At 44.1% G+C, this 24,711-nt stretch overlaps 1 protein-coding gene across 4 annotated transcripts in view; it reads right to left on the reverse strand.

Annotated features, from left to right (window-relative positions):
* Positions 1–304: 304 nt before the first annotated feature.
* Positions 305–24,711, reverse strand: part of LOC136475828 (calcium-transporting ATPase 5, plasma membrane-type-like) — a 35,508-nt gene continuing 11,101 nt past the window's right edge. For 3 of the 4 annotated variants that reach the window (XM_066473464.1, XM_066473461.1, XM_066473463.1), the window contains exons 3-35: positions 23,583–23,699; positions 23,436–23,493; positions 23,121–23,212; positions 22,903–23,034; positions 22,712–22,801; positions 22,434–22,503; positions 22,042–22,112; positions 21,875–21,958; positions 21,712–21,789; positions 21,553–21,624; positions 19,423–19,506; positions 19,221–19,303; positions 12,984–13,092; positions 12,855–12,910; positions 12,733–12,775; positions 12,577–12,660; positions 12,184–12,321; positions 11,209–11,271; positions 11,001–11,099; positions 10,379–10,489; positions 9,603–9,770; positions 9,448–9,507; positions 8,791–8,952; positions 7,747–7,863; positions 7,496–7,594; positions 7,268–7,405; positions 5,290–5,390; positions 2,465–2,510; positions 2,243–2,377; positions 1,983–2,090; positions 1,806–1,897; positions 1,011–1,093; positions 305–859 (exon numbers count right to left, since the gene is read on the reverse strand). In XM_066473464.1, the coding sequence (XP_066329561.1) occupies positions 801–859; positions 1,011–1,093; positions 1,806–1,897; positions 1,983–2,090; positions 2,243–2,377; positions 2,465–2,510; positions 5,290–5,390; positions 7,268–7,405; positions 7,496–7,594; positions 7,747–7,863; positions 8,791–8,952; positions 9,448–9,507; positions 9,603–9,770; positions 10,379–10,489; positions 11,001–11,099; positions 11,209–11,271; positions 12,184–12,321; positions 12,577–12,660; positions 12,733–12,775; positions 12,855–12,910; positions 12,984–13,092; positions 19,221–19,303; positions 19,423–19,506; positions 21,553–21,624; positions 21,712–21,789; positions 21,875–21,958; positions 22,042–22,112; positions 22,434–22,503; positions 22,712–22,801; positions 22,903–23,034; positions 23,121–23,212; positions 23,436–23,493; positions 23,583–23,699 (3,102 nt within the window). In that variant the 3' untranslated portion in view covers positions 305–800. The remainder of the gene's footprint in view (positions 860–1,010; positions 1,094–1,805; positions 1,898–1,982; positions 2,091–2,242; positions 2,378–2,464; positions 2,511–5,289; positions 5,391–7,267; positions 7,406–7,495; positions 7,595–7,746; positions 7,864–8,790; positions 8,953–9,447; positions 9,508–9,602; positions 9,771–10,378; positions 10,490–11,000; positions 11,100–11,208; positions 11,272–12,183; positions 12,322–12,576; positions 12,661–12,732; positions 12,776–12,854; positions 12,911–12,983; positions 13,093–19,220; positions 19,304–19,422; positions 19,507–21,552; positions 21,625–21,711; positions 21,790–21,874; positions 21,959–22,041; positions 22,113–22,433; positions 22,504–22,711; positions 22,802–22,902; positions 23,035–23,120; positions 23,213–23,435; positions 23,494–23,582; positions 23,700–24,711) is intronic. The other variant, XM_066473465.1, reaches the window with a different exon arrangement.

The following is a 24,711-nucleotide window of genomic DNA, read 5'->3' on the forward strand; positions in this document are numbered from 1 at the left end:
CATACCAAGAGGATACAAAATAAGGAGTTGTCCACGACTATCAATGAAAACTAAGGACATATATGGGAAATTAAAAACAAATCATACTTCCACTGGAGTTCTACACTAGTTAGCTATGTTTAATTTCCGGCGCCAAAGTGAAAACATAGCCTCTTGGGAATATGGATGGCCGTACCTTGTGCTTACTGCTAATCATAGTATCATGCAAAAAATTGTAACAAAAACTGCCAATAAAAATGGCTTAACAATCGCAATACATATGGCCAGTCAACCTTTTGAAATACAACTATTATGGCAAACCAAAGGCAACTCTAACAAAATCAGACAATTCATATTACAAATTTCAAATCCTTCGACCGCATCCCAGTAGCAATCAGATATCAGACTTTACACCCAACAGTGACCAGTTAGAGTGTTTGACAATGTTCTAGATTGCATCTAAAAGGAAAATGATATTAGGGAAAAAGAGCTACACTCCACTCCTGCCGACAAGAAAAACTGTTTATAGCGACTTTCCCAAAGGATTCTGAGACCGATTGCACAACTTGTGCAATGAACCACTGGAGGTCCTGAACTTCGTTAGGCTACAGTAAACATATTTTGTTTACAGTGACTTCAAATTCTAGATCACGAGTCAGCGAGGATGTACCGATTGCTGACTACAGCCATAGAATTCATAGCCAGGGAGCAAGGTAGCATGGTTAGAAGAAATCAGCACCCCAAATTAGCCAACACCATCTATGTGCACCAACACTATATTTCAGCATCTGATAATTTCGAAAAGTTGCCCAAGAACAGCTTCACACCCGCGATTCTGCTATTCTGTCATCCTGAGTCTGTTGTGCTGCACTCTCACCACCTGCACATTAAGAGGCCCGAAGGTTACATATTTATTAAGTATAAAATAATGGCCGTTCCAATAAATAAGCAACATAAGAAGCAAACTGCAGCTGATGCAGATGCAATACAGTCCCAATATCTAACAAAAAAGGAGTAGGTGAGATCCTTACTTTTAGGCCAACACCTTAAGATGAGATCCTTCAATTGAGTCCTCGGAACTGGAATGAATTTTCCAACAAAAGCCAAGGGCCAACTGCATGACCAGGCAATAGTTAATTACAAGCAAGCTACAGTCAATCCTCTAGGGCACCTATCAGAAATTAAATCTCATCTGTTTTAAATCATAGAAAATTATATGAAACTAAAATGCCATAAGCCGCCAATGCCGAGCTAGATGACCGGAGGCTGTGGCTGTGGATCAGGACAGCGATGCCGTTGTGTGAAAAGAGGAAAGAGAAGGATGTAGTGGACTCCAGAGGAGGAAGGGAAGAGACCAGGGTGCTGAGGTTTGCCCCAATCCTCCTTCCTGACACAAAGTTTTTTTAAACGAATCTGACACGAGGTTATAGCTACAAATTGTTCCCATCATAATAATACACAATAGGGACATCACCCGCCAACATAAGCAAAAACCACCAGCAACACTCGGTTCAAAATTAAAATGTAACTGGTGGTACAAGTTCAGGAATAGGATGTCTGATCTTTTATATCTGGTGGTCGCCTTGTCAGATGGATGTTGCCCAAAAGTTCAGGAGGCTATTAGATCTCTCCATCAAATTATTTAAGAAAGCATAGCTTATCCTTACAAAAAAACTTAAGGTTATTAAAGTGGAAAAAGTGAAGGGCGGGCCTGGTGACCGGAAGGTCCCGGATTCGAGTCGCGGTCTCCTCGCATTGCACAGGCGAGGGTAAGGCTTGCCACTGACACGGTACGCCCTTTTATTAAAGTGGAAAAAGTATCTTACCTTAGAAAAGCAATAACTACGGAAACAAGCCAAAGCTTCCAGTTGAGTCTCACTGCCGATGTAAATTTCCCGAGGAACTCAATAATTATCACCTGACATAAAAAAGGCATGCCAGCAAGTGTTATGTCCTTAAAATCCTAAATTTATTGCTAAAACTATCTAAAACCCCATTCATACCTGCATCACAACAGTTATGCTCACTACTGCCAAGAAAAGGTGATTTCTTGAAACTCCAGCAAAGATGTTCAGTTCTTCTGGTTTACGAGAATTGACCTCATTAAACACCTATTGGGAAATGTGAAATCAAGGATTCGAGGTTCGTCAATTCCCAGAATGGTTTAAGCATATGCTAGTGGTTACTAACATATTATATCCCTTGCTTCGAATGAAGAAAATCTAAGAATAAAAGAGAAATCCGTTGTCCAAACATTTGTTACCTGACACAAGACAAATGTGTTGAATATAAGTGTATTTTTCACTTTACTGGAGTGATCTAGTGTGTCATGAGTCAAATGCAAAAGATCCCGACCCCTAAAGTTGAGAGTCAGAAGAACAGCAACTTGAAAGACAGCCTGTGGTTACATATAAACATCAATATTTATCAAAAGGTAGTCCAGTCACAGTTTAAAGTTAGGCAACATCTGGCAGGACCTCAATACCTGAATAAACAAGTTTCTCCACATGATATTAGTCACAAGAGGTTCCCTGCATCAAATGCACAAGAATGTTAGCCATTTATGCATATACAACAAAAAATTATGAAAAAAATACAATGAATCCTTTAGTTTTAAATTAATCTGAAATGCAAATAATACAAAGAATATGCTATTTCTTGGGTGATTCCTTCACCAGGAAATTACATTTTCAATGCAGGCACAACATAACCTTAAGAAAGATATGTGTCAAGCTAAATGGTGATGCTCAGTAAAAGGTTACACAGAACCTGATGAACCAGTAACAGGTAATAAAAAATAAAAATGACAAATAAGTACTAACAATAAACACATCATTAGAAAAACCCAACCAACCTAGGAGTAACTAGGTGGCATTGTAAATAAGAAAAAAATAGTCACCCAAATTTGAGCCAAAGATGACTTGTGTTCAGGTATATAATAGTCAAGGGTATTAGTGTAATCTTCTAGTCTAGGGTTTCCCTCTTGTGTCTCCCATACACTCTATATAGTCTCTATTGGGCCTCAATATTATCATCCAGTTGAGTCTCTCTTTATTCGTAACAGTGTAAAAACACAACTAACATAAATAAACATAAAATAGCCACTACATTCTACTGTCTAGTCTCTACTTCATGAAAAAAAGGAAGCATTTGGTAAGGCAGCTGGCAGGACCTCCAGAACTGAACTTCGGCAACTAGCTTCTTTCACATCACATATAATACTCCCTCCAGTTAAAACTTTAAAATACTTTGGCGTTTTGGACAGAGAATCTTCGATATCTCTGAACACTATTTTCTACTGAAATATATGTGTAAACTTTAATAATTTTATGAGGTTATGGAAGTTTCACAAAATTGACTTGACTGAATATTATCCAAGACGTCTATGTTTGTGACCAGAGAGAATAATTAATTGTAATAATATGGAGTATTAATAATTTTTACAGCTTGGTACAAGCTTTCACAGGTCAATGATTTTCTGTCTTATGAATCAATCAGCACCATTCTGGGTAACTTCACCTAATGTAGGACCAAATAAAGTAGGGACTAATCTTGACATGTGCAGACACCTCACAAACTGAGTGAAGCAGGAGTATTTAACAACCTTTATTAGGAGAAGAGAGCTTTGCAACTAACCATTATATTAGGCAAAATTGCCTCAATAACACTATGCACTATCCATGAACAGGTTTGCTAGCATACCACCTCTACAAACCCAGGTTGGTATTCTAGCACTCCATACTACCAAGTTTTTATCTTTGCTAGCACTCCATGAAGCCGGTCGTCTTCCTCCCCTCATTTGCCATGGCGGAGCCCTCCCTCCCTCGCCCTCTCTCTTGTGGATGTGTACATGGTGTTGGGCCTCAACATGACTAACACAAACCATGGAGCCACAGGACGCATTGCTGCCCATGGCAACAAGCGGTAGACAGGTTTGCATGAGCTATTGAGCTCACCGCTAGGGGACCCCAAGAATGAAGATGCACCTCAACGAACATGCCCTCCCTGATACTCTCCCTGGGCCTCAGTATCTTTCAGCACATGAAGCCAGCATAAGCTTGGTATGAAGCCAGAGGCAATGAGTTTGGAGGAGCCTACGATATTGTAAAGTAATCTGCTACTCTCCCTTTGTACGCGCGGCAGGGGCAGGCGCCGAAAGGGCTCCCCTGCTGTGTAGCCGCGGCAGGGCAGGCGCCGAAAGGCTCCCCTGCCACACTGGAGCCACAGCATGGCAGCCTGGCATGTCTGTGTACTAGGATTAGATGGGTAGTGTTGTATATATAGCTTCCCACTGCAACTCAGTAAAGTGAGAGAGTTCAGTTTTGCCATCTCCTCATCAGATCTCCGGCCAACGCTGGTGCTTGTGATGTGCGTGTGTGTGCTCTGTTCTCCCTCCCTCTTCTACCTCCAGCTGTAGTGTGTGTGAGAGAACCCGGTGAGCGGTCGGCTCACCCGTGCGGGAGATCTCGGGGCCAACAGATATGTGTGGTCAACTGGTGAACAGAGGATAGGTAGATGGAAGGTTAAAGGCAGAGAGAGGTGGATAAGGAACTGGGAATAACTATGGAGATGGAGGAAATAACGGTGAGAGGCGCCACGTCCAAAACCTGAGCCATTGGTATTCAATTCTGTGCATGATGCTATGATGGCGGAAAAACAAGGAAGTAATTAAGGAGTGCTAAAATAGCAAACTGGGTTTGAAGAATGGTATGCTAGAAAACCAGATTGTGGAGTGCTTTTGCAGCAATATTGTCACCATGTTATTGTAGGTTGATTATTGAAAATTTTGAAACATAAACGACAAACTGCTAACTGAATAAAAGATGATATTTGCAGAAGAATAAAGTGCAGATGCAGATTTTGTGTTAGATATGTTTGTTTGGTTGCCTGCATTAGTTTACATCCAGGATTGTGCAGTGCAGCTTATCCATGTTTGGTTAACTGCAAAGGCCCTTATGCAGGTTTGCATAGTATTCATAATAAGCCCAGTGCTGCATTAGCTAGTACGACAGAACTGGTCATATTAGCCAATGCATGCGCCTTGCACAAGCTGATGAGGTCCATAAAAATAGATTCTCACCTCCCCACCTATACTAGAACATTGAGGTGACCACATGCAACGCAACATGATGTAACCAACCGAAAGCAATCTTACTTTATGTTTGCAAGTGCAGAGGACAACCAAACACCAACATATATTGCATATATTTATGGTGGATTGGGTTATGCTGCATAAGGCCTAATGCAGGCTAAGCCTAGTGGAGGAAACCAATCACACCCATAATGATTCAAAAGGAAAAGACTTCTAACCTGCGTCCAACAGGTGGCCGCCTCATAAGTTGATCCGTTGGTGGTTCAGTAGCCAAAGCAAGAGCACCAAGTGTGTCCATGATGAGATTAACCCAGAGAAGCTGCATAAGAAACAAAAGGAAGCTAATATTTGTTGGTGTCCAACTTTAAAATAAAAGCTTAATACTTTAACTACACTTTGTTCATTAACAACTTGGTTTGGTCCATGGCAAGTTGGCAATATTATTTTCACATTGACATTTATTTTAAGCCATGGGCTTTATAATGCATTACTGAGGAGTTCAATCTAACACACAAAGATGATCTACATTTTTTGGAGACATGAGGGGAGTGGAGTCTTTACTTCTAAATCCATTTACAGAGCCTATTTTTTTGGTTCAATAACCTTTGAGCCTTGGCAGCGGTTTTGGTCCTCCGAGATGCAAGATATTTTTATGGACGGCGATTAGAGATAAGTGCTGGACTGCAGACCGGTTATCCCAAAGACAACTCCCTATCCCGAGCAATGTATTATTTATGACCAAGACTTCAAGGAGACAGTGCAGCATGTCCTCACTAATTGTGTTTTTGCTAGGCAATTTCGGTATAATTTGCTAGCCCCTCTTGGGCTTGAGTGCACTGTACCTAGAAGGAATGAGAAGAGCTTCACTGATTGGTGGAGACAAGCAAACAAAAAAGTTGTGAATACCCAAAGAAAAGGTTTTAACAGTATGGTGATCCTGGGAGCATGGACCTTGTGGCTTCAAAGGAATAGAGGTTTTGACGTTGTGATTCCTTCCCTAGCAAGGGCACAGCATTCCTTCAAAGAGGAAGTGAGTCCATGGTGCTTTGCTGGTGCTCGAAAACTTCAGGATCTATTTTTCATTTTTTTTTGGTCGTGGAGAGATGCTAGAGTGTCTAGAAAGGCCAGTTCCTTGCAACCTTCTCTTGTCTCATAGGTGAGGCATAGAGGTTGCATTGTATGGGATTTCTATCCCCTTTCTTTCTCTCTATATAATATCAATATACACAACTCTACTGTGTGTTCGAGGGGAAAAAACACATTACTCAAAAAGAAAAGATGTTATTCCTAATAGTTACTACATCACATTTGTGCATATATCTTTAATAGCTTAGCTATGGATTACATGTCTGCAACTAATTCCTATTTACACATAAAGCACTTGATTCACCTAGTAAAAGAATAATAAAATAATAGCAGGATTTGGTTCAGATTAGTAGCACAAAATGGAGAGCAACAAGACAAGACCAAGTGTATAATGCTAACAACCACATATTGCAGCATGCAACATTGTAACCATTTAAACTGCAAGATGGGCTGTGTCTTCGCTCGACAAGTTTGGACCCTGATTTTGCAACAGTTAGGGCTGCTGCAGTTGGCACCACAACCTACTGTGACTCGTTTCTCGGGGTGGTGGAAGAGATCAATTGCAGCTGTCCCCAAAGAAGCGCATAAAGGCCTCAACTCCTTGATAATTTTGGTGGCATGGGAGATCTGGAAGCATCGCAACTCTTGTGTCTTTGACAACAAGAGGCCAAGCGTTCAGGAGGTCATTAGGGCTGTTAGCTCAGAGGGAGGTCTCTGGTGCTCGGCTAGTCGGCTGGAGCCTCTAAACTCCAGGAGCCTGTTCTCAGATCGCAGCCTGCTGGAGCTTAAAGCTCGGAGGCATTTGGTCGTTTCTGCTGTAATTGTGGCGAGTCTGTAATTTAGTGTCCAGGGAGTGGGGTGTGTGAGTTGGGTCTCTTAGACCCGTGTAACATTTTCCTACCTTAATGAAATGATGCGCAGTTCTCCTGCGCTGTTCGAGAAAAGAAAAAAAAAGAAAACAGGGTGCGGCAAGAGTAAGTTATCTCTTGGTATTCAGAAATCGGTTGCAGTTAAAAACTTAAAATATCAATATAACCACACTAAATATCTTATTTAGTATAGCTATAGCAGTAATTGTTTAAAAAACATACTACAGATGTTTATACAAACCTGAACAGCATTTAGAGGAACATTTCCTGAGGAAACAGCAGCAACAATATTGATGACAAGAGCTGCAACATTTACGGTAAGCTGGAACTGAATAAACTTTTGGATATTTGCATAAACAGAGCGACCCCAGCGAACCACCTATAATATAAAACAAATGAAGAACATATAAGAAAACGCTGTATTAGGTGCATATTATCAAGATCATTAGATTCTAAAAATATACCAAACCTTCACAACAGAAGAAAAATTGTCATCCAGAATAATTATGTCTGAGCTCTCTTTAGCTACTTCTGTTCCTTGGATGCCCATAGAAAGACCAATGTCTGCCTGATAAATGGGAGCAATGATAAGATTGAGAAGAAGAAGAAAGAAACCTCAATATGTTAGTAGTACCGCATTACCAAATAGTGCATCATATAATCACATGCATGGCAAATTCTTGTATTCATTTATAATATGAACTCCCAAATTGAATGTACCTCATGCAATGCAGGAGCATCATTTGTTCCATCACCAGTAACGGCTACAACATGGCCTATTTTCTTAAGAGCTTTTACTAGGAGAAGTTTGTCGTTAGGAGAAGATCGTGCCATCACCTGCAATGTATTGTTGATAGATCTTAGTCCCAGTAGAACAGTCAATAGCAAGAGCACATAATGAACAATATAAAGTGTAATCCAAGGACTAAACACAGAACACCTGTCCATTTACATGATGAAATAAAGAGTCAAAAACTGTCTCGACAAAACCAGCTAGCAAGCTAAATGAAACTGAAAAAGGTGAACATTTTGTATCTAGGTTTGTGGAACACAGATTCAGTTGTTTCAAATTTTCATATTTTTATCTAGCAATTACAATAGTGCATGAGATATCTATATCTCTTATAAAGATAAACCCCACTAGCAATTTATCTTGCCATGCAAAGTGTCCACATCAGCATCCACTAGAACATCCCACTAGCACATTCAACTATCTCGCCATGCAAAGTGTCAACATCAGCATCCACTAACACATGCCGTTATGTTTTCATTCAAGCTATTCACATTAGCAAACCACATCATTTACTAACATATATTTAGTTGTCCACATCAGAATGCTAAAAATCATCCACTAACATGTATTATGACATTTATTCAATCATATTAGTAAATATAAGTAGTATAGTTTCACCAGCTATTCCCGCAGCAACACGCGGGGCGTTCTTCTAGTTGTAACAGAATGACAGAACATAGGATATCAGAAGTTAAGAAAAGGGACATTAGCAGTCATACTAGAGGAACAGTAGCAATCACAAGAGCCAAGCTTAGCAATGACACAAACACCACACACTCAATCAATCCAAACTAAATTATGTTGCAGAGTACTACCTCCGTGGCTCCGTCCCAAATTGTAGGTTGTTTTGACTTTTATAGGTACATAGCTCTTGTTATGCACCTAGATATACGCTATGTCTACTAGAAAAGCCACACCGACCTATAATTTGGAACGGAGGGACTTTCAAACACAAATGAGTTAAGACTTACATAAATCTTGTCGGCAACATTCTCCCTTTCAGTATCATCATAAGCACGGAAAACTCTTCCCTCTATTATAGCTTGTGCAGATGCCTCTGAGTCATCGAGTATTCCACACTCAAGTGCTATTGCTTTAGCTGTCTTTTGATTATCTCCAGTTACCATTCGTACCTATTTATTTAGAAGGAATTTAGAAACCACAGAAGCCAGGCTAGATTCGTGATGACTTCACACTCCAGTAATGCAGACAAAATTTTAGGAAAAGTTAACATGGCCAACATTCATGTGCTTTCACAACCACTAAATACAAATAAACAGCTTTTGTATCTAGAGATAATAGAAAAATACCCATGGTAGGAGATCCACTTTACCAAGTACCCATGTTAGAAGATTCATTCACTTTACCATTTTGAATTGCATCTCAAAACAGAAAAATAAAATTATCAAACATCATACTGAGCTAACCAGTAAAAGAATACAAATTCATGAAAAAAAAACTTATGAAATCTGGTTTTCTAACATGGGTATTATATGATGAATAATATTTAATAATGAAATACTATGCAAGAAACCTCAGCACACTTATTTCTGAGATAGATATGACTTGTATTATTTCGAACAGTCCTCAAACGTTTGCTTAGGCATGAACGCAACACAAATGCACACCTTAACACCAGCCTTTTTGCACAGTTCAACAGCGTCTCTTACTTCAGGGCGACAAGGATCCTGCAAATAAACAGGGGAAACTCAGCAACAAGCAAGGGCTACAAGAGCTAGAACAAGCAACATAATTCAACACTTGCAAGTTCATGAGCATATACCTTCATCCCTATGATTCCAATAAGAGTCAATTCATTATCTGGCAATTGCCAGTTGATTCTTTGCTCCTCACTTGGAACATCCTTAAGATCAAGATTTCGATAAGCAAAAGCAATACATCGAAGACTTTGCTCAGCCATATCTTCTATAAGTTTCTTGAGTTGATTAGCCTGAAAGATCGATGTGGAAATGAGAAGTGTCAAAATACATCTTCTATTCTCAAATCTGCAATTATAGGGTTATAGCTTTCCAGGGTCGTTCCCAAGATGATTTTTTTACCATGTTTTCCTTACATGTCCCGCAAAAATACTTATCACGTTTGAGATTGCAGCCTTTGATGCATATATTTGACCAATAGTTTCTACTAGAATATATTCTTAAAATCCTTCAAATTTATAAGATTTTGCATATATTTTTCAATAAAATTCTACACATAATATAATTTGCATCTTGCATGTCTTCAAACTAAACAATTTCTAGGTTATTGATGTTTGTAGTTTTTTAAGGTTTAACTAAATATTGTCCTACGACATGTTTGACAGGGGATTAGTTTGTTTAAGGTTCGACTAAAATCTTGTCCCAAACGACATATTTTTATGACTTGGAACAGGAATAGCTTAAAGACCATCCCAAGAACTATTAACATGACGAAGGCTCTGCGTGAAGCTATAGTCTTCTATATGTGTGCCTTGGTTCTTCTTGTACAGGATCCTAGAATGAAATCTATTTAGGAATGGAGGGGGCAAGTGGGTAAGCCTGAAGGGACCAGTGTTTCTACCTTATCAGGTGTCATTTCATGTGGTGAGCCATCCACATCGAGCCAACTTGTGCACAAGGAAAGAACAATTTCAGCAGCTCCTTTCCAGTGTACATGAACATCCAAATCTCTCTGAAAATGGCACATGAACAAGATTACTGCTCCCTTCACTGGAATTAAGTGCCTCCGGAATGCTTTGGGTCAACAGATTTCAAATTTGAACAACAGTACATTTGGGTACTAGATCTTCAATATGAAAACGATGAGTACATTTGTCTCAAGAATACTTCAACAGTGCCATATTATTAAGCACGGATAAATGACAAAGGATGGTTGAGAAGAGACAAGCAATCTCAATATATAAGATGCAACAATTTATCCTAAAGTAATATTTGGAACTCAATCAACATACAGAAACAGAGCTAGAAAAAAAGAGTAAAATTCAGAATATGTTATCGTTTTAAGTTATATGTATTATGTAGCCTTGTATTTAACAAAGTCTCAAAATAATTCATCCACACAGAAAGCTGGCATCAATCATTTCAACAAATAGGACACCAAAAAGCAGGAATAATGTAATAGTAAAACAGAGCTCAAACAAACAATAAAGACAAAGTGAAAAAGAAAATGCAGATGGAATTACCGCAACCACTGCAACCCCAGCGCGCTTTTTTTCAGAGTTGAAGGGAGAGACATGAATTATAGATGATCGTGATCTCTCCTCCGCAAATTTCATACGAAGCTATGAGGTACCAGCAGGGTAAGGAAAAAAATGTAGTTATCAGAAATTAAATTAAATTTTAACAATGTCACCAGAAATAGAAGTAATTTTTAATAGCTAATAAACTTACATCAAGACCCCACGATAGGATAGCCTTTTCTGTTGGTGAACCAGTTACCTCGACGCTACCATCCTGATAAGCCACAATTTAGGACATTATAGGGGGATACAAATACGCAAATATGATATTTTATATCAGAAGAATAGACCACTCTAAGTAGCATCAATGATAACAGAAGCAGTAAAGATATTGACATACACAGACACCAAGTAGCTAAGAATTTAGATATGCCAAACGTATAAGACAAAATCACAAAATACATCCAGAATAACCATTTCATCAGTTTCAACAGTAACCAAACTGAAAAATTTAAAAACTTAAGCTCCAACACCCACCAAGGATGGTCCCCTCAAGTCGCCAGGCATCTTTGTTGATTAGAGATTTTGATTAAACCAATTTGGTGGGCAAAGCCTTTTGCTGTATCACCAGTCATTTCCTTAAAATGGATACAAGGATCTCTCTTTTACGGACATGAACTGACTCCTAAGTCCTACGTAGCCTATCTCCACTTTACTAAGCCACATATCTCTTACTTCCCAAATAAATAGATTTTTTTTTACGAACACGCAGGAGAGCTGCATATCATTATATTAAGAAGAAAAAGGTTTGTAACCCATACACCAAACAACCAGACACACACCAACGAAAAAACTACATGCTTGCCTGTAAAATTAAAACTTTCCCAAATAAATAGATAGAAACCCAATTAACTGGCAATTGATCTAGGAACTATTCATTTAGATTTTTTTCTCGAACACGCAGGAGAAAAACTAAATGAGGACAAAGAAATCCATCCCCCTACACCCCCAGACACACCCATTGAAAAAAAAAAGTTTGTGTGCAGTGTTCGTGCGACAGTGCCACAAAATCAACAGCCCAAGTTAAAAGCTGAATACAAAGTAGCTGCAACTGTCTTACAAAATTATTTCATAAAGAACTATCTAAGTTCACCTTTGTAGTTATGTGATGAGAACACAACATTACCTGTGCCTCAAACACACTGCCTGAGGTATTCTGTGCAATTCCTTCAAGTAGAAGTGAGACTACAGTAGGTGACAGTTTATCAACATTACCAGCAGGTTGCAGCTTTACTTCACCGACAATCGATTGCACAACAGTCATCTTGAACAACAAAAATTTCCAGGGTTAAATAATCACAAAACCAGAGGCAATTTACTACTCCCTCCGTTCGAAATTATAAGACGTTTTGGCTTTTCTAGATACATTGTTTATGCTATGCATTTAGACATACACTGTCTAGATACATAGTAAAAGACATGTATCTAGAAAAGCCAAAACATCTTATAATTTAAAACAGAGAGAGTACATAGTATCACGAATAAGTACAAGGCCCATTTCAAAACAAAAACAACTAACCTGGCTCAATGTTAATGTACCAGTCTTGTCACTACAAATAGTTGTAGCTGAACCCATTGTTTCACAAGCAGAAAGCCTCCGCACCTGAATTGACATGCTTAGCAACATGTGATAACTGGAAGAATACATCATAAACTAATCTGGAGAAATATGTACCAGTGCTTTGTCGGCCATCATTTTTCGCATGGAATAAGCCAGACTGATGAAATGGGAAAAGGACATTGAGAAATTAAAATAAAATGCAATATTAAAGAAAACGCCAGAATATATCAGCTCACGTTAGTGTGACAGCCAGCGGTAAGCCCTCAGGTACAGCGACAACAACAATAGTTACCTAGATGATTCAGCATTATACGATTTAATTAAAAAAATAAATCTACAATGTACTAAAAACAGCCACTACATACCGCAACAGTTAGTATCTTTATTGAACCAAATATTGCAGATTTCACACTCGCGTGCCTCTTAACAAACTGAACAGAGCCATCTGAATTTGTAGTATGTCCTGTAAAATATCTGGAAGCAAAGAGAAAAAAAATTCTAATTTGACATATATACAGCGGATTTACAGCAGAAAAAAAAAAGATCTGCAGTATGTCGTCATTTTGAGCCCTATAGGATAAAACTATGGGGGGAACACGAAAAGGGAAATAATAAGTCTGATGCTGTTTGTCTCACTCTCACATATAGATCAGTTCATAATGAGTCATAGGTCATTTCTAATAGATAAGGAACATTATGTCAGTAGTTAGCCTAGTGTTCTTGTTTTTCATGTTACCTGCTATAAGATATTTACTATTCTCTGTAATGTGTTTCCTTGGCAACCAAGTTGATCATGGTGCCTTGGCAACCAAGTAGGAATCATAGCATCTGCTTTATGCAGTTAGAATATGCTAAGAAGTAGGTACACCACTTGCCTATATATGCAGTGGTTAGCATCTTTGTATCCCTAAGTCATTTTTGCAATACAATCCAAGCGGCCTGTTGGCCAAGCTGCCCTCTGGCAGCCAACAATTGGTATCTAGAGCCGGTTGAGAGATAGGGAAGAGCATGGCCACCTCCGCAGAGAGAGCAAGCATACCGCCAGAGAAGCAAGCACCGGGGCACGCGTCCGAGCAGACGCCGCAGCCCGCAGAGCGAGCCACTGAGGCCGCAGGCCACGTTACCGACATCGCAAGAGCAGGCGAGCACGCGGAGGACACTATGGGGGGAACACGAAAAGGGAAATAATAAGTCTGATGCTGTTTGTCTCACTCTCACATATAGATCAGTTCATAATGAGTCATAGGTCATTTCTAATAGATAAGGAACATTATGTCAGTAGTTAGCCTAGTGTTCTTGTTTTTCATGTTACCTGCTATAAGATATTTACTATTCTCTGTAATGTGTTTCCTTGGCAACCAAGTTGATCATGGTGCCTTGGCAACCAAGTAGGAATCATAGCATCTGCTTTATGCAGTTAGAATATGCTAAGAAGTAGGTACACCACTTGCCTATATATGCAGTGGTTAGCATCTTTGTATCCCTAAGTCATTTTTGCAATACAATCCAAGCGGCCTGTTGGCCAAGCTGCCCTCTGGCAGCCAACAATTGGTATCTAGAGCCGGTTGAGAGATAGGGAAGAGCATGGCCACCTCCGCAGAGAGAGCAGCAGCAGCAGCCGCCGCCGCCGAGCACCGGGCGCAGCGTCTGGCCGCGGCAGAGGCCGCAGCCGCGCAGGCGCAGCAGGCCGCGGAGGCCGCAGCAGCAGCAGCTCGGAACGCAGCCGCCACGGCCGCGGCTCTGCGTCGAGAGTTGGTGGAGGAGGATCCGCCGCGTGATCGCCGCCCGTTCCGCGGAGGAGTCCGGAGCGCGAGCGCAGGCAGACGCGGTCGCCCGATCGGGATCAGGATCGCCGCCGCGGACGGGCCAGGGGCCGCTCGCCGGTGATCCAGACCGTGTACAAGGACTCTGGCGCAAGTTCCACCTGGCCGATGCTCAACAAGACAAATTACCATGAGTGGGCCTCGATCATGAAGCTGAAGCTCCAGGCGCGGCAACTCTGGGATGCGATCGAGTACCAGGACCTGCCATACCATGAGGACAGGCGCACGGTGGAGGCGATCATCGCCGCCGTGCCACAGGAGATGCAGATGCCGCTGTCCGAGAAGGGATCGGCCAAGGAGGCCTGGGACTCCATCGCCGCCGCGCGAATCGGAGTCGATCGAGTGCGCCGCGCCACGCTCCAGCGACTCCGCAGCGACTGGGAGAAGCTCGCCTTTCGTCCAGGAGAGCAGATCGAGGACTTCACCCTTCGCTTGATGGCCCTGAAGCAGCAGCTTCTTCTCCACGGCGACAACGACATCGATGAAGAGCGCGCGGTGGAGAGACTCCTGCGCGCCGTGCCGCCAAAGTACGCTCAGCTCCGGATCGCCATCGAGACGCTTCTGGACTTCCAGGACCTCACCATCGAGGAGGTGTCTGGACGCTTGAAGACGGTGGACGACATGGAGGCGTTGGACGCGGAACCGGCCGCCATCGGTGGACTGCTGCTGACAAGGGAGCAGTGGCGTGCCAAGGAGAAGGAGGAGGCTGCCGTTTCCGCGTCGGGCAAGGAACCACGACGTCGTCCACGCGGCGGCAAGAAGCAGCGCGGGAAGGGAAATCGCGGTGGCGACGATCGCGGGGTAAACGACGACACCTGCCTCAACTGTGGTGATCGCGGCCACTGGGCGCGCGACTGCCGCCAGCCGCGCCGTGGTGGTGGTGACCGCGGTGGTGGCGGTGGCAACCAACGCGGAGGAGGCTACCGTGTTGGAGGTGATCGAGGAGGAAGGCGCGGTGGAGGGCGTGGCGGAGCTGCTCACGTCGCAGAAGCAGAGGACGATGATGGTGCTCTGTTTTTCGCCCACGGCTTCCTCAAGCTTGACGAGAAGGACGAAGCCGTCTGCTCCAAGGCCACGGTCTCCCTCGACATCAACGAGCCGCGCGCGCGAGTCTTCCTCAACACCAGCGCCAACGAGGAGGCGCTCGACGGATGGTACCTCGACAGCGGGGCCACGCATCACATGACCGGCCGCCGGGAGCTCTTCGCCGAGCTCGACACCACGGCGCGCGGCACGGTGCGGTTCGGCGACTCGTCTCGAGTGGAAATCAAGGGGACCGGCTCCATCGTCTTCCAGGCCAAAAACGGAGATCAGCGCGTCCTCCACGGCGTCTTCTACATCCCAGCGCTCCGGAACTCGATCATGAGTTTGGGGCAGCTCGACGAAGGAGGCTCCAGGGTGGAGATTGATCATGGAGTGCTCCGCATCTGGGACCGGCGTAGTCGTCTTCTCGCCAAGGTACATCGCGGGCCCAGTCGGTTGTACGTCCTGCACTTGGAGGCCGCGCGGCCGGTATGTCTTGCCGCCACGAAAGAGGACGAGTCATGGAGGTGGCATGAGCGCTACGGGCATCTCAGCTTCGAGGCACTGCACCAGCTCGGCAAGAAGGAGATGGTGAGGGGGATGCCGGTGATCAAGCATGCGGAGCAAGTCTGCGACACCTGCGTCACTACCAAGCTCCGCCGCAAGCCATTTCCGCAGCAGGCGCAGTACCGCGCGCAGGCGCCCTTGGACCTCGTCCACGGCGACCTATGTGGGCCGGTGACGCCGGCGACGCCAGGAGGGCGCCGCTACTTCTTGCTGATGGTGGACGACGCCACCCGCTTCATGTGGGCGGTGCTTCTGCCGACCAAGGATGCTGCTGCGGATGCCGTGAAGCGGGTGAAGGCCGAAGCAGAGAAGGAGACCGGCCGTGAGCTCAAGGTACTGCGGACCGACAATGGAGGAGAGTTCACCGTCGGCGAGCTAGCGCAGTACTTCGCCGCCGAAGGAGTCAAGCGGCACTACTCTGCACCACACTCACCGCAGCAAAACGGTGTTGTGGAACGGCGCAATCAGACGGTCGTGGCGACCGCGCGCGCGCTTCTGAAGCAGAGGTCCATGCCGGCCAAATTCTGGGGGGAGGCGGTAATGACGGCGGTGCATCTGCTCAACCGCGCGCCAACAAGAAGCTTGCAAGGCAAGACCCCCCATGAAGCCTGGCATGGACGAGCGCCGGCGGTGAGCTACCTGCGTACATTCGGCTGCGTCGCCTACACAAGGGAGCTCGGACACCTGCGCAAGCTCGACGACCGCGGCAAGGCTGGGGTCTTCATCGGCTACGCCGAGGGCGCCAAGGCCTATCGGGTCCTCGATCCGGTGACGGGACGCGTGAAGGTGAGCCGCGACGTGGTGTTTGATGAAGGGCGCGGCTGGGATTGGTCCAATTCGGCCGCCGGGACGTCTGCTTCCGCCTCCAGTGACTTCGACATCGAGTTCTGGGGAGTCGACACAGACGGAGCCCCGCCGCACACGCCGTCACCAGCTCCAGGGGAGCATGATCCACAAGCTTCCTCTACTTCACCAGCTTCCTCTGCTTCACCAGCAGCAGAAACAGAGCAGGCGGACCCAGTTGAGTTCGCGTCACCGCTCGAGGACGACGACGATCGCCTTGATGCCTCCTACGGTGGCGAGCAGCTGCGGTACCGTACCATGCCCAACATCATCGGGGACGCACCCACACCGCTGCCGGCTTCACGTCTCTTCGCCGAGCTTCATCTCACGCACGCCGGCGAGCCAGCCAACTTCACGGAGGCTGAAGGCGATCCTGCCTGGCAGGCCGCCATGGAGCAGGAGATCAAGGCAGTTGAGCAGAACTGCACTTGGGAACTTGTGGAGCTTCCTCCCGGTCATCGGCCCATCACTCTGAAGTGGGTCTACAAGCTCAAGAAGGACGAGCGGGGCGCGGTGACCAAGTACAAGGCGCGTTTGGTGGCGCGGGGCTTCGTCCAGCAGGAAGGGATCGACTTCGACGACGCGTTTGCTCCCGTGGCGCGCATGGAATCCGTCCGAGTTCTCCTCGCGCTGGCAGCCCAAGAAGGATGGCGCGTCCACCACATGGACGTCAAATCTGCTTTCCTCAACGGCGACCTCAAGGAGGAGGTGTATGTGAAGCAGCCGTCTGGCTTCACCGTCGCCGGGAAGGAGAAGATGGTGTACCGTCTGCGCAAGGCTCTGTATGGCCTGCGGCAGGCTCCTCGAGCTTGGAACGCCAAGCTGGATGCCACCCTCAAGGAGATGGGTTTCCAGCAAAGCGACCATGAAGCTGCGATGTACAGGCGAGGAACAGGGGAGGAGCTGCTGCTGATCGGTGTCTATGTTGATGATTTGATCATCACCGGTGCCAGCACTCAAGCCATAGAAGGTTTCAAGGCTCAGATGAAGAAGGTCTTCGACATGAGCGACCTCGGCCTTCTGTCTTTCTACCTGGGAGTCGAAGTACATCAAGATTCAGCTGGGATCACTCTGAGGCAGACCCATTATGCCAAGAGGATCCTTGAGCTAGGAGGCATGGATGCCTGCAACCCTGCCCATACACCAATGGAGGAACGGCTGAGGTTGAGCAGGCAGAGCACGGCTGAAGAAGTTGATCCTACCCAATACAGAAGATTGGTGGGCAGCCTGCGATACTTGGTCCACACAAGACCTGACTTAGCCTTCTCAGTTGGCTTTGTCAGTCGGTTCATGGAAAGACCAACAGCAGAGCACCAAGCTGCCATCAAGCGCATCCTGAGATATGTGGCTGGTACTCTGGAATTCGGACTTCACTACACTAAAGCTCCAGGGAGAGCAAGGTTTGTTGGATACTGCGACAGTGACTTGGCTGGGGACATTGACACCAGCAAAAGCACTAGTGGCACTCTGTTCTTCCTGGGAAGCAATCTTGTATGCTGGCAGTCTGTGAAGCAGAAGGTGGTAGCTCTATCTAGTTGTGAAGCTGAGTACATTGCCACTACCACAGCTGCAAAACAAGCTATTTGGCTATCCAGGTTGCTAGCAGACCTCCTTGGAAGGAATGTGGAAGTGGTTGAACTGAAGGTTGACAGTAAGTCTGCACTTGCTCTAGCCAAGAATCCAGTCTTTCATGAGCGCAGTAAACACATCAGAATCAAGTACCATTTCATTAGAAACTGCTTGGAAGATGGAAGTATCAAGGCTGATCACATATCCACCACTAATCAGCTGGCTGACATTCTAACCAAGTCTCTTGGAAGATCAAAATTTGAAGAGATGAGGGGAAGAATTGGGCTCAAGCATATCACTTCCAAGGACCACAAGGCTAAAGGGGAGAATTGTCAGTAGTTAGCCTAGTGTTCTTGTTTTTCATGTTACCTGCTATAAGATATTTACTATTCTCTGTAATGTGTTTCCTTGGCAACCAAGTTGATCATGGTGCCTTGGCAACCAAGTAGGAATCATAGCATCTGCTTTATGCAGTTAGAATATGCTAAGAAGTAGGTACACCACTTGCCTATATATGCAGTGGTTAGCATCTTTGTATCCCTAAGTCATTTTTGCAATACAATCCAAGCGGCCTGTTGGCCAAGCTGCCCTCTGGCAGCCAACACATTATATTGTCAGTGGTGTCTGCAATATGCTTTGTAGTGCTTTAGCAGTTCCAGAATACTAAAAGGACAAAAAAATAGTGTTGTGAATCAGCGTGACAGCCTGCCCTTCAACTGTAGGGTTACCTGAGCTATTCGAATTTTAATCGTCAAGACTTACAGATATTGTTATTACCTTGCAAAGAGGACTACGAGGACCATAGCAGCAGCAGAAAGCCCTACGATACCTATGAATGTTGCTACTCCATTCAACCGCACCTTAAAGAGAAAAGATAAACCCATGAAGTACACCACAAAATGTAAGCAAGGCTTCAGAGTATCAAAGCACAATGCACAATTCCTGATCAAATCATCAGTGAAAGATAAAAGGGTGAAACCTGCAGAGGAGTTTCTTCATTGTTGTCTTCTGAAATACTGGCCATTAATAAACCCCATTCGGTGTTAAGGCCAACTGCTGTTACCTGCAAAGAACTGGAAACGTTCATATACACAAAACATCCATGCCTCATCGCAAAGCCTGTTAATAAGGACATTTCTTAAGGGTGTCACGAACTAATTCGCACTATTAATTACTCTAGCTGAAAGTGTAATCCTTTGTACAATCTACAGCAAAAAACTCCATATACACACCAATGAACAACAGATATGGAATGGGTGTATTTTGCTAGGTTTAGTTTTACATCGGAAGTTGATGGTGGGGGATCACAACATATAAGTCAGGATTAGGATTGTAATCCGATATTGACATATGTATACAGGCGAGGGAACTTGCTCACCGAGTCAGAAGTCTCTGTACTTTATATATACTGCCTGAGAGGCTCAATACGATCTATCCCACACATAATACCCAATCTACGACACTTTCAGGGGGCAACCCTCACCTATCAAGACTAGTCTTTTGGGCAGAGTTAAGCCTAAGGCTTTGTCTGGTTGTGGACTCCGATGGGCCTGGGACTGGAAGGGCATCTAAAACAATGAAACCAGTGTTTTAACCTTTAAGCATGAGCACCCTACTATGGATTTCATTGGCGATTATGCACCATGAATCCAATGGAAGGCTATTTTGTCCACACCAACAATGAGGTCTAGCGGTCTATTAGGGCCTAATCAGTTAGAGTTGGACTGCATGAGTAAGCAAAAAGTAGGTCATTAAATCATCGGCAATTTGCCAAACGTGATTGCAGGGTGCAAGAAAGGCGCTAGGAGAAATACCAAAGGAGGACTAAATGCAGATGGCCAAGCAGGGGAAGCAGAGCTAAAGTGATGAATCAGCAAGGGAGCTGCTGCTGAGTCATACAGCAAGTTCAGGTAGGAATTGGCATGCTAGGGGGGGGGGGGGGGGGGGGGGGGGGGGCGTAAATAAATGGGATACCCAGTGAGTGTCACCAAGAACGTGGTACAGGTACAATGCCACATTCATCATCCGGGGAACAGGGGAACAATTTCGTCTTAGCCTTGGCAAAACCTATCTTAAATAGCGTTCCATGTTCCTCAACAGCTGCTGTTTTTTAACTCGTCCGAATGTCCAGGTTCCTCAAATGGTAGAGGAATGACATTTGTGGTGTTTGCCCGGTGCTTCTTCTCCTCAGGAGCTTATCCTGACCAAGCAGGTCATGATCAGGCTTTTATTTTTGCAGTGGTGCAAATTTCTTTTTAGCTATGGATTAGTGTAAGTAGGGTGTGTTGGGAAGGTTTGTTCTAGCCCTCACATTTGTAAGATTTCCTTTCTTAATAAAATGACAAGCAGCTCTCCTACGTTGTTCAAGAAAAAAAATGTTCCTCGACCCAATCGACCTAGGAACTTGGTGACTACAGTTTTTTTTTTTTTTGAAAATGGAAGAGAACTTCCCGCCTCTGCGTGTCCGCACACAGCGATTACAATATTACATAGTTGGTATTGTTGATGTATCAGGGGAACAAGAGATGCAGAAATCATGTATGACCGAGTCTATTGTCAAATTTCCAGGTGACTACAGACATAGGATACCCCTTTGACAGAGGCCGGCCTTCTTTCTCTTCTTGGAAAAACCTCTCCTGTGAAGAGGCCAAACTTCAGGCTTTTAGAATGAGAGATGATAAACGTGTAGCTTTTCTCCTCTGTTTAGATCTCCTCTCTTAGGCCTCCCTGGATTTTGGCCTGCGGTTCCCTTCACGCCATGGCTACCTAAGCCCTCCGGCTGGTTGGTTTGTTGTTATTTCTCTATCTTTTGTACAGGTTCCTGATTTATTTAATAAAATCCTACAGTGGGGGCTTTCCCTGTTGTATTTCCCGTTCAAAAAAAAGGGATACCCCTTTGTAATTGTAAGTTGTTAAGGTATAATAGTCAAGAGTGTTAGACTGTTAGTCCTTAACACAAGTGAACCCCTGGAAACATTCTCAGGAGTGGGTAAACATACACTTAAACAATACAAATTGAGCCTAGCCTCTTTTCCTTCAAGAACATGTAGTTTTCAGAACAAAATAGAAAAATAAGCAAGGAGTAAGGAGGCAAAATACAATCACTCACCAACATGGTACCAAAACCATCAGCAACTTTGCATCCAGCCATTAAAAAGGGTGACTTCTGATCCTTCATAACCTAACAGAAGAAAGCATTGTTTAGTGTGTCTGCTAACCATTGGGAAACTGATTCTAGGTAGAGTGTAAACTGTAAAATGTGGCCTACAATCTTGCTTTCCCCAGTCATACTGGACTCATCAATGGCAAGAGAATGACCGCTGATTACAACACCATCAGCTGGGACCTAAAAATGCCATTTCGATACGATTATAATGTCAGGAACACAAACATTTGCCATAAATCAAAGCAAAACATATTTGCTTCCTTACCTGATCACCGATTTTTAAAGCTACAATATCACCAACTACAATATCAAATATTGATACTTGAATCCATCTACCACCCCTAATAACCTGAACAACACAGAATGATGAAACTAAATTAGAGTGCTACAATCTATTGACCCAAACTTGTATGGTAGTTTCCTTTCACAAACCTCCACTTGTATGTTTTGCTTCTCCTCATTGAGGTGTTGGAACTGCAGTGACTGCTTGTAGTCACTAACAGCTACCACAATAAGAGAAGAAAATAGTTAGGGGTGGAACTTTTATTCTCAATAGAAAATCGTTTAGCAAAGGCGAAAAACAGGCACTAAAAAAACTATACAGCAACCTGGAAGCATATTAGTAAGGATTCAATCCTGCACACTACAAACATATTACTGAAAGTAAGGATAATAACGAATCTGGATTCTACCTCCCAAAATTACTGCGTTTACTCAGAAAATTCAAGAATAAGTGAACCCATGATTTGCATCATCCTATTGTATTATGTTGCTTAGAGCATTAATGAATATAGAGATTAGAGGGTAAAAAACAAGCATCATACCAGTAACGACTATCACAAGAAAAACCGCAAATGCAATACTAGTGCCATCATACCAGCCTTCTTTGATACCCTGGTGAAACCCTTGGAGTTAGAACTAATAAACAAAACATATGTTTAAAAGCATAACTGTATAGGTAAAGTGCTCAACAAAAACATTGTTTCTGAAAGCTTATATAACAGACTTCAAATCATAAGCAGATAAGCATCAATAGCAAATGATCGACAAACGATAGCATAAAAGGAACAGGAAAAACATATGATAGACTAAAGGAATTGACCTCAGTTGCAATGCCCAGTACTAGAGAAATTACTGCAGCTATGATAAGGATAACTAGCGTAATGTCCTGGCAGGCCTCCCAAAGAAAAACCTGTAGAAACAGAACCGCCCCCACCAAAAGAAAAAAATGTTAACTGTTAAAGCAATAGCTTTAATAGAGTAATCACAGTTAAATCAGGTAAGGAAGCTTGCCCAAAAGCTCCTTCCTTTCTTGCGAGGATATCTGTTAGGCCCAAAAGCATTTGCCCTGCATGACAAATCTGCCTCATCGCCATGAATTCCCTTCTCTAGGTTGGTTTTCAGTAAATTTGCGAGCCCTTTGACCTAATTTTCAAAGAAGACAGGCATGCCTTAATTGGCTGTCCATAAGTTGGAGACTCAAATTTACTTTCAAAGATAATGATACATGCCCCTCCATATTCTTGCAGAGCAGAATAATTATGATCCCTAGTCATCACTGTCAGCTGCTCCTCTCCAATTCCAAACCCCCGCGGGAGAATTTCTGCATAAAAAGAACAATAATGAAGTATTACAAAAGTAGTATTGCCATTTTTGCACAACTATAGATAAATATGCCGTTAGGTCCTCAACTTAGTAGCAACCAATCCTTGACAAAGATGTTGATCATGGGGACAAATGTCACCGATAATTACAACTAAGATATTGACACTTGTACTCTCCGTGAAACCTAAAACTAAAAGGCATCTATTATCCCAAACAGTTACCTGGTAACTCTGTGTCATGATTCTGCTTTTCCCCAGCCTCTTTGAATAGTAAAGCGGCCTGATTGCATTCGAACTCAAATCCATCAAACGAAAAAGGTGCAGCATTGTATAAAAATGAATTAAAGGAATATAAGATAGAATGAATACCCGTATGACTTGGGCATGGGCCCTTATCTTCCTCCTTATTTGTTCCTTCTCCTCCTCCTTTTTTAGGTCAAGCGTGTATCTGAATCGTCGAGAAGCATTGAGGACAAGTGCAGCTTGCTGCCAAAGGAAAAAAAACACAATAAGAAAGTGTAAAAATTAGTGAACAGATAAAAACAGTTAAGACTGCATGTGCAGCAGCAATAGTTGAAGTAATTATTGGAAATTTCAGAACAAGCATGTCTGAAGCACAGGAAACCATGCATGAACTAGTTAAGGTTTTTGTTTCCCTCAATTGTTGTTTGTTAAAAATAAGAAGGTACACCCTCTTCTCTTAAAAACAAGGGTGTTTCTGATGGGATAAGTCTCTGTTGGCAGTCTTTGTGGGGCTGGCTACAGCAGCATCTTGACTGAGAGGACAACATCCTTGCAGCTGGTCTTTAGCTAGGACAGCATCTTAGAGGACAGCATATTAGCATCTTAGACTAGCATCTTGGCATATGCTTGGCTGGCTAGCAGCCTATAAATATGTATCCCCAACCCCTCATGTGGGTATGGTATTTGGAAATAAACCAGAAAATTGCTCCAACTCCTAGTGTCATCCTCTCTCGATGAGAGTAAGAATTCTACTACTACCAAGAGTAAAAATTCAGCGACTAACAACTGGTATCAGAGCCGTATTATCCTGTAGCCTAAGCATCTCTTGCTCATCTTCTCTCCCAGCCCCACAACAGCCCCAGCTGTTGGTAGCAGCAGCTCCTCCGGCCGCTCCTGCTCACTCCTCTCCCTCTGCGCAGACGAGCAGCAGCTCATCTGAAGCAGCCCTCTCCCCACGCAGCAGCCCCCCGGTAGTGCATCATGTCCGCAGGGCAGTCTCAGCGCTCGGTCGCCTCAAGCACGTGGCGTCGGCAGGAGGCCGAACTTGCCGCGGCAGAGGAACGCGAGCGAGCGGCGGCAGAGACCGCTGCGGCGGCGGCAAGGGCATCGAGGCTGGCAGCGGCGGAGCTGGCAGTAGCTAGAGCGGAGGCGGAAGCAGCGGCGGCGGCGGATGCAGCGCGTGCGGCGGCAGCAGAGGTAGAGGCCCTACGCGGCAGCATCAGCAGCTCCGTTTCTGCTGACGACAGCGCCGACG

This window comes from Miscanthus floridulus, chromosome 8 (assembly GCF_019320115.1).
Source record: "Miscanthus floridulus cultivar M001 chromosome 8, ASM1932011v1, whole genome shotgun sequence".
Classification (NCBI taxonomy): domain Eukaryota; kingdom Viridiplantae; phylum Streptophyta; class Magnoliopsida; order Poales; family Poaceae; genus Miscanthus; species Miscanthus floridulus.